The sequence below is a fragment of the Mustelus asterias genome, chromosome 6 (genome assembly GCF_964213995.1).
Source record: "Mustelus asterias chromosome 6, sMusAst1.hap1.1, whole genome shotgun sequence".
NCBI classification, from domain to species: domain Eukaryota; kingdom Metazoa; phylum Chordata; class Chondrichthyes; order Carcharhiniformes; family Triakidae; genus Mustelus; species Mustelus asterias.
The window spans coordinates 85,751,187-85,765,979 of NC_135806.1; the positions used below are offsets into that span (position 1 = coordinate 85,751,187).

The following is a 14,793-nucleotide window of genomic DNA, read 5'->3' on the forward strand; positions in this document are numbered from 1 at the left end:
TCAGGGATATCCCTCCTCCTTTGCCATTGTTTCTCTTTCCGAAATATTGTGTACCTGGAATATTTATTTACCAACTTTGAATTCTTTGCAATCATGTCTCTATAATGGTGATTAGATCTAAATCATTTACCTCTATTTGTTCTGCGAGTTCTTATTGCAGATGTTTTGTGCATTCAGATAAAAAAATCCTTAATTTCATTTTTTTTTGCTTCTATTCCCTACAATTACCTTATTTGTTGATGTACATTTTTGTTACACTCTGTTTCTTCCTGTCCCACTTTGCCTACCTTTATCCACACTGTTATATTGTTCCGATACCTAGATGAACTGTTGAATAGGGGGAGGCAGTGGCGTAGTGTTATTGTCACTGGACTAATAATTCAGAAATCCATGATAATGCTCTGGGGACCCAGTTTGAATCCCACCAAGGCAGGTGGTGCCACACACTTTGCTCACCCTTGCCTTCCATCCCGCTCTGGATTTAGAAAGTCTGAATCATTAATTCGCTGCTTGCCCATCCAGCTGACTGTTAAAACACAGGGCCGGCTTAAAAATAACAGTGCATTGCCTTTCTAATTGGATGAGTCACTCCTTTAATTGATGCAAGGTGGGATGCCAACATTCAGCAATATCTGCCCCGGAAAACATTGTGATGCGATGCGATAGAGTCAGGAATTCCTCCTGATGTCATCATGCTTTGTTTCACAGCACATTGGGAGCATCATGTGCCTGCAACTGTGCTGTTAAATTCTGCCCAATAAAATTCTATTAAAAATTATATAAGTTAGAATTGCACTGTTTTGCCAAGCAAAATGACATCTTGCGACATTGGCCAATGTATCACCCGGTAGCTGATCACAAGTCCCTTTCAAGCAGAGAAGCATATACTGAAAAATGAACTGTGACCCTTATTTTGAGGTCGTTTTGCTACAAAGAAAATTTAATTACGGTTATGACATTCATCAGTAGTATTTGTGCAGAATATTAAGATCAACAGACAATTTTTAAAAACTGATTAGAGTATGTATTTAATTTGAAAAGGACTGACATAATTAGATAGGTTGAAATGATTACACAGAGGAGTAAAATCGAGATTTCAAAATGAATGCAATAATTCATTTACATTCACCCAAATTTGGCTGGCAATGGGAAATTCGCCAACAGCTCAAAAAAAAATCAAACCCCGGGAGGCATTTTACTAAAAAACACACTACCTTTCCTGAAAAGTATTTGCCTTGTTTGCATTGTATTGGCATTTGAGTAACAGCATGACATTGTGTGGTTTTTTTTGTTATTAAGGTTGCTGACCCCTGGACTAGGAAATGGCGGTAGTAGGAGAAGGTGAGGAATGAAAGATAGCATGGCTAAGTGAAAAACAGCAAAGGAGAGGGACCAAGAAATCTAAACACAAAGGTGCATGAACAGAGGGAATTCAGATTACACAAGAGAGATGGGAAAAACTAGGATTTCCTTCATCAGTGCAGAGAAAACTACTTGGTGATTTGATATGCATTTAAAATTATGAGAGGATGAGACAGAGAACAAAGTAGTTTCCAATACTCAAAAGTCTAGGATGAGAACACAGAGCAGGAGAATTTTTTTCCCCTTTTTTAACAGAGTTGTAAGTTAGTGATTGAAGTAGGGAGCACTGCCATATTTAATAATGGGCACATGGAACTATGACTACTGTCGAGCTGAACGGTTTATTTCAGTTTTGTTATTTCCACATAATTCTATGCGTGAAATGTAGACAGCAGCTGCAAAATATTATGAGTTCTTGAGATGAAGGTGGCATAGTGGTTGGCACTGCTGCCTCACAGCACCAGGGACCCAGGTTCGATTCCTGGCTTGGGTCACTGTCTGTGAGGAGTCTGCACGTTCTTCCTGTGTCAGCGTGAGTTTCCTCTGGTGCTCCAGTTTCCTCCCATAGTCCGAAAGACGTGCTGGTTAGGTGCATTGGCCATGCTAAATTCTCCCTCAGTGTACCCGAACAGGTGGCAGATTGTGGCGGCTGGGGGATTTTCACAGTAACTTCATTGCAGTGTTAATGTAAGCCTACTTGTGACACTAATAAAACTTTATACTTAAGATGGATCTTCTATCAGGGCCTCAAAGTTCTTGAACCAGGCGAACTCAATCATGGACTTTGGTCTGGTCCTGCACAGATGAAGGCTAAGGCAGGATGCTGCTTCTGTAATGCAAGCTACATCTGAGGCATCCACACCAGCTATGCCAGTAGAGAAACAGATTCTGGCCACCAGTGATCAATGATAGAAGTACCTTACAGAATTAGAACAATCCTTAAATGCCTGAGAGTCAACTGAGCCTGTATGAAAGTTTGCAGGTGTGCCTGCTACTGCCATTTTTTCCAGGCTGCTCATAATGAGCTGAAAACTTCTCAGGTGGCAACGGACTCCACTACTATCCTACATCTTAGGAGAGGCTGTGCAGATCCTTAACGCACATGCTTATCTGTTAGCATCTATAATACCATTGCTATGGTAATTCAGAAATTTCCAGGCTAACTGGTGATTCTACAAAGCTGTCAGGAGCAACAGTAGCAACTATTTAGGATGTGTGGATGTCATAACTGCCATTTGGATAATACATACACACTTTGTAAGCAAGTATATGATCGGTCATTCCCAACAGAAGTTAATCAAAAGTATAGTTTTATCCTTCACTTTTGTAGCATGATTTTATATCAACAACAATTATAAAATCATTGAAGTCTGTGCTAAATATGACTTTTCAATTTCATGTCATTTCTGCTCATAAAAGCACTTGGACATGCATGTCAAGAGGAGGGGCACAGATCAGCTAGTCAATAGCTTTTCCCAAAAGTAGGGGAGTCTAAAACTAGAGGACATAGGTTTAAAGTGAAAGGGGAGAGATACAAAAGAGTCCAGAGGAGCAATTTTTTCACAGAGGGTGGTGGTGAGTGTCTGAAACAAGCTGCCAGAGGTAGTAGTAGAGGCGGGTACAATGTTGTCTTTTAAAAAGCATTTAGATAGTTACAAGGGTAAAATGGGTATAGCGGGATATGGGCCAAATGCAGGCAATTGGGATTAGTTTAGGGAATTAAAAAAAAGGGCGGCATGGACAAGTTGGGCCAAAGGGCCTGTTTCCATGCTGTAAACCTCTATGACTCCATGACTCTACCATAGAAACCCTACAGTGCAGAAAGAGGCCATTCGGCCCATCAAGTCTGCACAGACAACAATCCCACCCAGGCCTTATCCCCGTATCCCTACATATTTACCTGCTAATCCCTCTAATCCTCATATTTACCCACTAATCCCTCTAATCTACACATCCCGGGACACTAAGGGGCAATTTAGCTTGGCCAATCAACCTAACCCGCACATCTTTGGACTGTGGGAAGAAACCGGAGCACCCTGAGGAAACCCACACAGACACGGGGAGAATGTGCAAATTCCGCACAGACAGTGACCCGAGCCGGGAATCGAACCCAGGCCCCTGGAGCTGTGAAGCAGCAGTGCTAACCACTATGCTACTATGCCGCCCTCTATGTATAAAACCATTCCAAACAGCAAGAATGCAAAACTTCAATTTAAAAAGACTATTTCACAACATTTCCCACCTGTCTCTATGTAGCAAAATGCTAGCTGGTGATGCATCTAGTGTTGTGGTATACATCAATTCCTTTGATTTAAACTTCCAAAACTTGATCATTTTGTCTCCACCAGCAGTAATTGTGAGCTGATTCAGTCCATCAACAGCAACCCCTCGGATTTGGCCTTCATGAGCTTAGAAAATTAAGTAAATAATCATAATTAGTATATTGACCAGAGCCATGTTTTCAATTATTTAAACTGAAATAATTTCCCGTGCCTAAATCTAGCAAATTATAAGACAATGCCACGTGGGACTGCAGTATTGCTGAATGTACCATCCTCCAGATGAGAATTTAAACCATGGCCTCATTCACCATTCTACTTCTCTGAATATTCTTTGCAAAGTTTCTTGCTCAGTCAACACCATTAGAAACATATCAATTATCACAATGTGCAGGGGGAAAGGGGGTGCAGGCAGATGGACACACAATAACTACGGTGTTTGTCAATACAACAAGTCACTGCATTTCCAAGTAATTTACCAAAGCACTTTCAGATAAGGTGCAAATGCAACTTCAATTTCACCAAGGACTGTCACAATAGTTCAATAAATCAATGCTCCATGTGTTGTGTTAAGACACATCAATAGGCTCCTTGGTTTCACCCCCTAGCCCGCAATTAGCTTGTTTTTTTTCTAGCGCTAAAGAGAGGATAAAGGAGCAGGAACAAAAAAACAGGAGTCATACTTGGTGTCATTTTCAATAATACCCTGCTGGAAATGCACACATAAGAATCTATGTAGGGGAAAAATCAGGTTTTATGATGATGCTGAAAAATTGAATCCACCAATCTGGGTTCACGCATGAAGAATATTCACTTGAACAAGATCAATATCAGTTTTCATGGAACTAAATTTCCATAAGAGGAAGATGGAAAAAAAAGGACATAAATTACCGAGGAGCAAATATGATTAATGATTTTGGATGATATCTCCGAGAAGGAGACAGAATTCAGATAATTGTGATCAGAGGATTTAGGTGAATTATTCTCTTTTGGGATACAAAGGGGAGTCACTCAACCAACAGAAGAGGATTCCTTACTTCCCAAGTCTAAAAAAACCTTTGATATGATTTAAGCCTGGAATAAAAACTTGGTAGAGGCTCATGTCCACCTTCCATACCCATTATCAAGAAATTAAATAGAATTTCCCTGGTTCCTCTGCATGCTTTCATCTTCCTATGAATTGGTAACAGCCATATCCACAAACTTAGATCATCAGTATACAGGTTAGATGGCACGAACTAGGCAAAATAATTCTAATTGCCAACAATATACGACCTTCCATGACATCATAGTTGGTTGTCCCTCAATTCTAGGATGGTATCTACACACGATCATGTCTTTCTGCCATGGGACTTTGTGTGCCTTTACAGGCTGATTCGTGATCCGTAGATCTTTTGGCACGTGGGGCAGGACATCACATGAGGTATTGGGAACCAAAATGCAGGATCTACTTCCTTTTCTTTCTGTCCCTGCTGCCACTTGGCCTCAGCGTTAAGGCATTTGGACTCTAAACACGATGCTGATGATGGACAAATAGTCGCCGTTTTGAACGAATGATAGCAAGCTTCTCCCAGTCATTAATGTCTATTGTGCCATGCTTCAAGGAGCAAGGAGAGTGCCTTTTTAGCATTTCCTTTGTCCTCCCCAGAACATTGGTCATTTGAGAATTAAGAAAACAACAACTGGCAGGGGAGACGCTTTTCAGCCATTCGGTCACATCCAGTCCAGTCATCATGGTTGACTTTGTAGGTGTTTTGCCTGAATGTCTGTGGATCGGTCTTGAAGGACGCGCTTGCATTTGTTCAACGCCCCTCCCGTTGAATCTGGAGATGCGGCAGATTCACTGCTGATGGAATTTCTCTAGTGCTCTTATGTGCCACCAGTACACAGTCCAGGTCTCACTGTGGTCTTTGTTGCCAAACATTCTCTGCTGTAGTTTATAGAAGGCTGAGCTGGCACAGCTGATCCTGTGTTAGATGTCCTCATTGATGATGGCTGCCAAGGTATGAGAAGTGCTCAACATATTCCAGAGTTTCTCCTTCAATATACATGGGGGTAGAATATTTGGCTGAACAGGTGTAGATCGATGTTCGAGTTTTGTTTTGGCAACATTCAAAGACAGGCAACATTTTTTGTGCGCAAAATTGAAGAGATTGAGAATGGCTTGCAAATCTGGTACAGAGTAGACAACAAGGACTGCAGTCATCCACACACGTTGTAGATGATGTACATCTATGGTCACTTTAGGTTTGGCACAGGTGTAACTAAGTTAAGAAATTTCCATCTACCCGCACCAGAAGGTAGTTCATCACATCAGTTGGTACGGTGAATAGCCACTGTCAGATGGATTGTAAATAGTAGGGGGGCTATCATACAGCCTTCCTTGAAGCCAGTCCAAACTTTGACGGGACTGTTTCAGATCTCCCACTCAAAACAGTTGCAGGCATACATCATGAAACAGTTGCGGGATTGTGACGGTTTCTTGAACATTCACATTCCTGCAGCATAATTCACAAAGTTTTGTGATTTAGAGTCAAACGCTTTGGTCAGGTCACTGAATGCATAGTACCTGGTGTGGTTCTCCAACATTTTCTTGGATTTTTCTGGCAACAAAGGTAATTTGATGCTGAAATGTGACCTCGTCAAACAGAAACTAGTCGCCTTCATTTCCTGGTAGAACAACCCAAGGTCACAAGTCAAGATGATAACATTCCAACAGTTAACGTTGACAGCCAAAGACAAATCCAGAAGATAAAAAGTGGATGGTGTTCTCACGTGAGATGATGGCATCTCACCAGGTACACGGTACATACTCTTGCAACTCGGCCAACGTTGTCTACCTGATACGCTGCAGGAAAGTATGTCCCGAGGCATGGTACATTGGGGAAACCATGCAGACGCTGCGACAATGGGTGAATGAACACCGCTCGACAATCACCAGGCAAGACTGTTCTCTTCCTGTTGGGGAGCACTTCAGTGGTCACGGGCATTCGGCCTCTGATATTCGGGTAAGCGCTCTCCAAGGCGGCCTTCACGACACACGACGGTGCAGAGTCGCTGAGCAGAAACTGATAGCCAAGTTCCGCACACATGAGGACGGCCTCAACCGGGATATTGGGTTCATGTCACACTATTTGTAATCCCCACAGTTTGCCTGGACCTGCAGAGTCTCACTGGCTGTCCTGTCTGGAGACAATACACATCTCTTTAGCCTGTCTTGATGCTCTCTCCACTCACATTGTTTGAATCTTAAAGACTTGATTAGCTGTAAGTATTCGCATTCCAACCATTATTCATGTAAATTGAGTTTGTGTCTTTATACGCCCTGTTTGTGAAGAGAATTCCCACTCACCAGAAGGGGCTTAACGCTCCGAAAGCTTGTGGCTTTTGCTACCAAATAAACCTGTTGGACTTTAACCTAGTGTTGTTAAACTTCTTACTGAGAAAATCCTCCCAAAGACTGTATAGCTTTAGATCTTCCAGAGGAACCTCCATTACAAACTCATTATTTAACCTTCCATATCTTCACATTTTTCTCCCAAACACCAGCATTTAGAATTTATAGTTAAAATTTATTTTGAACATTTTAAAATTGTGATTGTTGCAAACATTGTTTGTTGGAGTCTAGTTCCAGTGTCCAAGTGAGCATGATTCATGTGTGAATCCAGATTTGACTTCTTCCAAAAATACTTAGATTTTGAAAGCAAACATTTAAAGAGAAATGAAAGTACATGCATCAAAATCAAAAGGTTTCAGTTCTGCACTGCAAACCATATCACTATGCAACTGAGTACTAAGGATAATCATAATTAGATTAAAACAATTAATGAGCCATCGATGAAATGAGCACACATCTAAATAAATTCCGAAGAAACATTATTTACTAACTACATGAGACAAGTAATTCAAATAATTTGGTTTCCAATCTGACATTCTCCACACAATTTTCAGATCATTTTGGTAGATTGAACCAGGGCAGGACTTACTCAGTTAATGGTAGGGTGTTGGGGAGAGTTACAGAACAAAGAGATCTGGGGGTACATGTTCATAGCTCCTTGAAAGTGGAGTCACAGGTCGACAGAGTGGTGAAGAAGGCATTCAGCATGCTTGGTTTCATCAGTCAGAACATTGAATACAGGAGTTGGGACATCTTGTTGAAGTTGTACAAGACATTGGTAAGGCCACACTTGGAATACTGTGTGCAATTCTGGTCACCCCATTATAGAAAAGATATTATTAAACTAGAAAGAGTGCAGAAAAGATTTACTAGGATGCTACCGAGACTTGATGGATTGAGTTATAAGGAGGGGCTGAATAGACTGGGACTTTTTTCTCTGGAGCGTAGGAGGCTAAGGGGTGATCTTATAGAGGTTTATAAAATAATGAGGGGCACAGATCAGCTAGATAGTCAATATCTTTTCCCAAAGGTAGGGGAGTCTAAAACTAGAGGGCATAGGTTTAAGGTGAGAGGGGAGAGATACAAAAGTGTCCAGAGGGGCAACTTTTTCACACACAGGGTGGCGAGTGTCTGGAACAAGCTGCCAAAGGTGGTAGTAGAGGCGGGTACAATTTTATCTTTTAAAAAGCATTTAGATAGTTACATGGGTACGATGGGAATGGAGGGATATGGGCCACGTGGGGGCAATTGGGAATAGCTTAGGGGTTTAAAAAAAAAGGGCGGCACGGACAAGTTGGGCCGAAGGGCCTGTTTCCATGCTGTAAACCTCTATGACTCTATTTTACCCAACATGTAAAAGAACAGGCAGAGACTCAACAATTCTGGGCTGGGAAGAGTGGCCCTCAAGTACCTGACAGTAACTACAAAGTCATGAATAATATGTAAACGCGGCGTGGCGTTAAATGATACAAATTAGTTCCAGTTTGATTCTGAGCCTATATGATTTAGCTGATCTCTACCAAGGCAGCAATTGGGATGCTAAGATTGGCTTTAAACTTTTTTATTTAAAATTATTTACCAATGATTACTCTTTGGAAGAAGAACAGAATCATGATTTACTGTGTCATCCTCTGCAGTCAAACTGCCTGCTCATCCTCAGCATTTAAGATCAACCAAATTACGATTTGAACAAGATTTAGGAGGACTATCGTCCCCTGTGGAACTGGAGAAGGATCAGAACCTTCAAGAGAGGGAGGAAATTGGGAGAAAAGAATCTGTCCCCTCCAAGTAAAACTAATATGTTGCATATGTTACAAGGAAACACTGAACTTTTAGAAAAAAATCTCTACTTTAAATGGAAAGGAAAACATTGTTTAGTTCACTGTTTATTTATATGTTAAAAATGTCTCAGGTTTACAGTCCACAAACAAGTCTTACAACTGAGAATTATAAAATCATATAAAAGTAAAATACTGCAGATGCTGGAAATCTGAAATAAAAACAAAAATTGCTGGACAAACCTAGCTGGTCTGGCAGCATCTGTGGAGAAAGAAACATAGTTCATATTTCAAGTCCATATGATACTTCCACAGAACTCCACAAGTGCCACCAGACTTGCTGAGTTTATCCAGCACTTTGTTTTTATTATTGAGATTCTAAAATCATAACGCTGACTACACACAATTCAAACTGCATCGTTTACTTCAGTTTTAAAATTATACTACCATAAATAGATTACTGGCATTTCTAAAATTATACTATAATCACAAATAGATTACAAAGCTACAATAGAGAAAATAGGCCTTTTAATATGGATAGTGCTTTCCAGAAGTTTTTTCATATATGATTCAATTCCTATTACAGCTTGCGTCAAAGATAATTAATTGCTGGCAAATATTTTGCATGATGCTGCCACATCAATGAGTAGGCCACAATTTTGATGATCGTTAGTACTTATGTTCCCAAACTTAAAAAACTAAGGTGTTTTGTGAAACTTAGCATGATAATTCTCTTCAGTTTCTGCATCCAATTATCTGCACAAGACTATTAAAGCAAGCAAATGATTTCAAATATTATCATGAGCTTTTACTTACCTTTGTCTTTGCCATACTGCCCTCTGTGGATGCCCGATTGCAGGTTATACACGTCCACATGGCCTGAAGAAAGGCCAACAATAGCAAAATTTCCACAAGATGTTATATCCACAGCCTAAGAATGCAACAAAATTATTTCATAAGTGTTTGATATATTTTTAGGTGCATCAACTCAGCAGCAAAATAAACTCCATAAACACAAACAGCTAATGAAGTGATGCAGGATAGAAAAACTTTCATCACTTCTTTCCTGGGTCTAGAGGTTAAGCATGCAGCGTGGAGGCACTTGACATTGACTTTGTTATCGTCATCCCTTTCTGTTCTCCTTTCAATTTAATTACTTCTGCATTTGATCTTTCTTGTGAATTCCTACATCTTTAATTTTCTTCCCCACATTATCCCAGTAGCTTTCCTTCATGCTTTCATTCTTCCAATGCTGTTTTTTCCTAGCCCTTTTCAGGCAAAAAAAGTTAAAGATGTAGTGGCAGAGGACTGGTGGATAGCTGATGTAATTCCTATATTTCAGAAGGGATAAAGAACTTGTCCAGGGAATTGTAGACCAGCTGCATTAACATCAGTGGCAAGAAAATTCATGGAATCCGTATTAGAGAGAATAAAAGAAAATCTAGAAATTAGAAAAATAATACTGAATATAGTCAGCAAGGATTTTGAAAGGGAAAATCTTGCTTCAATTTTTTGAGGTAACAGAGAAAGTAGACAATGGTAATGAAGTAGATGCAATTTAACTGGATTATCAAAAGGCCTTTGATAATGTGTCCCAAAATAGACTAACAGTACTTAGGTTGTTATCTCCTCATGCTGACTATTCAGTATTATTTTTCTAATTTCTAGATTTTCTTTGATTCTCTCTAATACGTATTCCATGAATTTTCTTGCCACTGTTGTTAAGGTAACTGGTCTACAATTCCCTGGACATGTTCTTTATATCTTAGATATAGGAATTACATCAGCTATCCACCAGTCCTCTGCCACAACATCTTTAACTTTTTTTGCCTGAAAAGAGCTAGGAAAAAACAGCATTGGAAGAATGAAAGCATGAAGGAAATCTACTGGGATAATGTGGGGAAGCATAAAGTCACAGTCAGGGGACAAATGACAGAATGGGCTGGCTTCAAGATAGAAAGCAGAATAGGAACAGAGGGTAGACGTTCGAAGTGTCAGAAGGTGGAAAGTAGTGTTCAACAAGGATCAGTGCTGGGAACATGCTGTTCATTATTTACATTAACAATTCGAGCTCCAGAATCAAAATCACAAATTCTAAATTTGTAGAGGAGTGGGGGTATAGTCATTTTTGTGGAGGACTACAACAAATTTCAGGACACAACTTGCAGAATTGGCAAATGAAGTTCAACACAGATAAACGCGAGTGCACATTTTGGTAGGAAGAAAAAAAAATCAACAGCACCAAAATGTGATGTTTATAGATCATAAGGGTATGCTTGCTGGGTGGAGAAAAAAAAACTTACAAGTAGGACCAAATGAGGTTGAAGTATACGAAAACTGTTAAATATCAAAAGGCAACAAAAGGAGTTATTTGGAAATGTTATTCTTGCAGCTATGAAAGCAACTAGACTACGTTAAAGGCTGACTTAACCCATAACTCCAACAACAAAGTAATCTTGGAAGACCACGGTCACCTATGTCACACAGCATGGCATTTAGACAACAATGACTTCTAGAAGTCGGTGAGTGTTCTTCCCTTGTTGCACAGCTCAAAGAGCATAACTTGCTATTACTTTAGTTATCTAAAATTAGTAACTAATTGGCAAATTAAATAAGTACAATTAGACAGACATGGCTGGATTTGGGGTGTGCAGTGACTGCAACATTGCACTCCTGGATGACCATATCCATGGTAAGTGGCTACGGCATAAGGGACTCTGATGCAGAGTTGCTGAGTTTGAGTTCAAGTTGCAAACACTGCGGGGCATCGGGAAGGAGTGGTACCTGGACACTTTGTTCCTGGAGGCAGTCATACCCCTTAGGTTAAAGAGGACTTTTAGTCAGAGACAGGAGGATGTGACTGAGATTCTGGCAGATATGGGGGTCGAACATGTAGTAATGGAGGAGCCCCAGCCTTTGACCAACAGGTATGGATGGAGCACTAGTTACTTGTGTGAATGAGAACAAGGACTGCAGGGTGGATGGGCAAACCAATGCATAGCACCATGGTTCACGATGCCATTCAAAGCAAAAAGTAACGCAGCAGTTATAAGGTCCAGTATTGTCAGGGGTGGGTAGATACACACTGTCCTCTGCAGCCGTGACTGGGAGCTCCAAAACTTGTGTCACCTGCTCAGTACTTAGGTTATCTCCTCATGGCCGTAAATGAAGTTGGAGTGGGGGTTTAGAATTCTATATTCTGGTGTTCTAAAAGGAATAGCTACAGAGATGGTGAATGCATTATTTCCAATTTTCCACAATTGCCTAGATTCTAGTATAGCCCCAGTGGGTTGGAAGTTAGCAATTATAACATTGCTATTCAAGAACAGAGAGAGAAAACAGGGAACTCCAAGCCAGTCAGCCTGACATCAATCATAGGGAAAATGCTGGAATCTATTATTAAGGAAGTCTTAACAATGCACTTAGAAAATCATAGTATAATCAGACAAAGTCAACAAGGTTTAGCAAAGGGGAAATCAAGTTTGATAAATTTAAGAGAGTTTTTTGAGGGTGTAACTAATAGGGTAGATAAAGGGGAACCAGTAGATCCAGTATACTTGAATTTCCAAAAGGCATTTGATAAGATGCCAGAGAAAGTTAATACACAAGATAAGGACTCAAGAAGTTGGAGTATATATTAGCATGGAGAGGACTGGTTAACTGACAGAGGAAAGGGTCAGGATAAACAAGTGTTTTCAAGTTGATAGTTGTAATCAGTGGAATGCTGAAAAGATCAGTGATAAGGCCTCAGCTGTTTACAATCGATATTAGGGTCTTAGGCAAAAGGTTAGAATAATGTAATTAAGTGCGCTGACAATACAAAGCCAGGTAGGAATGCAAGCTCTAAAGAGGACACAAGGGGACAGCAGAGAGATATAGGCAAGGTAAATGAATGGCCAAAGTGACAGATGGAGTATAGTGTGGGAAACTGATGTTATTCACTTTGGTACTAATAAAAAAAGCAGAATGTTTTATTAAAAAGCATGAAACTTCCAAATGTTGATGTTCAGAGGGGCTTGGATGTAGTTACATAAGGAATGTCAAAAGTTAGCATGCTGTATAGCACTGTAATTAACAAGGTAAATGGCGAGTTGAACTTTCTTGTAAGGTGATTGGAATACACTGCAGGGTTAAGACCACATCTGAAATACTGTGCTCAGTTTTATGTCCTTATTTAAGGAAGGACATACTTGCGTTGAATGTGGTACAGCAAAGGTTTACTAGATAGTACCCCGACATGGGAATAGTGTCTTTTAAGACACTGAATAAATCAGGCCTGTATTCTCTCGACTTAAGAACGTGACATTATCTCATTGAAACAAACAAGATTCTGAAGGAAAAACAAAAGGATGCTGAAAAATCTCAACAGGTCTGATATCTGTGCAGGGAGAATGGAGCCAACATTTCAGGTCAGGATAACCCTTCGTCACAGCTGAAGACAAGCTATATTGGGGAGGGCTATTTTTATACAACGAGTGCTAATGATCTGGAACTCTTTGCCTACAAGAGTGGTGAAAGGGGAGGCAATTAGTGATTTCAAAATGAAATTGGATGGGCACCTGAGGAAGTAAACTTACTGAGCTACATGGATAGTGAGTTGGAATGGGTCGGACTCAATTGCTCGAGACTCAGCCTGGGTTTGATGGGCAGAATAGCCTCCTTCCATACACCTAACTCTGACTCTTTGCTTTTATTTCAGAGCATCTCCTTATGTTTTGTCTGACTTCCTACATTAAGAGTATAGGATATATAATTGAAGCGTCTATTTAAGATTGTAAAATATCCAAACTTTTCTACTTCAGTGGTGCTTCTATATTCTTGCTAGATTAGGTGCAGTTATAAGTAAGCTTTGTACAGAGCAGATCATTGGGCAACGTACAAATAAATGTATGGAGCATTTATTGTACGCAAGAGAAATAGGAGAGAATGGTCAGATATTTGCACATGCTGTTCATCATCAATATCCAAGGAAATATAAATTACACTTGTTACATCTTAATATTTACTTCATACTATTCCATTTTAAATCCATAAATAACAATCTGCAAATGTGTTTAAGAGGAGTAAAATAGAAAAGGCTTGGATTTATATAGCATGGCCCCAGAACGGAGAAAAGTACTTCAAAGACAAACTGCTTTCAATACAAGATCAGTGCAATGTGGGAAAATATAGAAAATACAAAAGCAATCAGTTAAAATATTTTAAGTGGCAATGGCTGAGAGGTAAAGGTTGGCCAGCTCTTCAAATACCATCACAGAATATATCCACCTGAAAGACCATACAGTATTTCGGTTTAACATTTCATTAAAAAGATGACATTCCCAACAGTGCAGCTCTCCTGGTGAACAGAGATGTCAGCTGAATTTATGTGACCTGTCCTGAAGTATGGCTTGAATCCTCAACTTTCTGACTCAGGAGGTGACTATGCTACTGGAGCCAAGGCTGAGTCTCAACATTTAAAATATTTAGACATTTTGAAATTACATATTTTTCATTCATGAAAACATTCAAACCATTAGCTTCTTCAAATATTTTTAAAGTTTAACTACAATATAAACAAATGATGAATTAAAAATCCTGCAAATCCAACCCAAAAATAAGCAATGTTAGAAATATGTATAGATGTGCTGCTTGGCACCCCATCCACAAACATTCATTCCCATCATCACTGACACAGTGATAGCAATGTGTACCATCTGCAAATTCATGACTGCTACCATCTAGAACAGTGGTCTCCATGTTTTTAAGCACAAGATCACTTTTAGCATCAGAATGGAGCAGGAGATCTACTTAAAAATTTGACTTTATTAAAACCCCCCAAAATGTAACTTATGCATAACACTCATCTATTCTTAGTGTGACGCCTGTGTTTGCACACTATCTGGGAGGGCTGTGAAGTCTGGGTTGTAGTTTGAGATGACCAGTCTCATACGGTCTTTTAGATGGGCATCTGAGATGGGCAAGTGTGATACCTGAC

General features: G+C 39.9%; 1 protein-coding gene across 1 annotated transcript in view; it reads right to left on the reverse strand.

Annotated features, from left to right (window-relative positions):
• The window catches only part of wdr36 (WD repeat domain 36), a 103,935-nt gene that overhangs the window by 31,827 nt on the left and 57,315 nt on the right, over positions 1-14,793 (reverse strand). Inside the window, exons 13-14 of the mRNA XM_078214675.1 lie at positions 9,633-9,747; positions 3,605-3,770 (exon numbers count right to left, since the gene is read on the reverse strand). Of these exons, the coding sequence (XP_078070801.1) occupies positions 3,605-3,770; positions 9,633-9,747 (281 nt within the window). The remainder of the gene's footprint in view (positions 1-3,604; positions 3,771-9,632; positions 9,748-14,793) is intronic.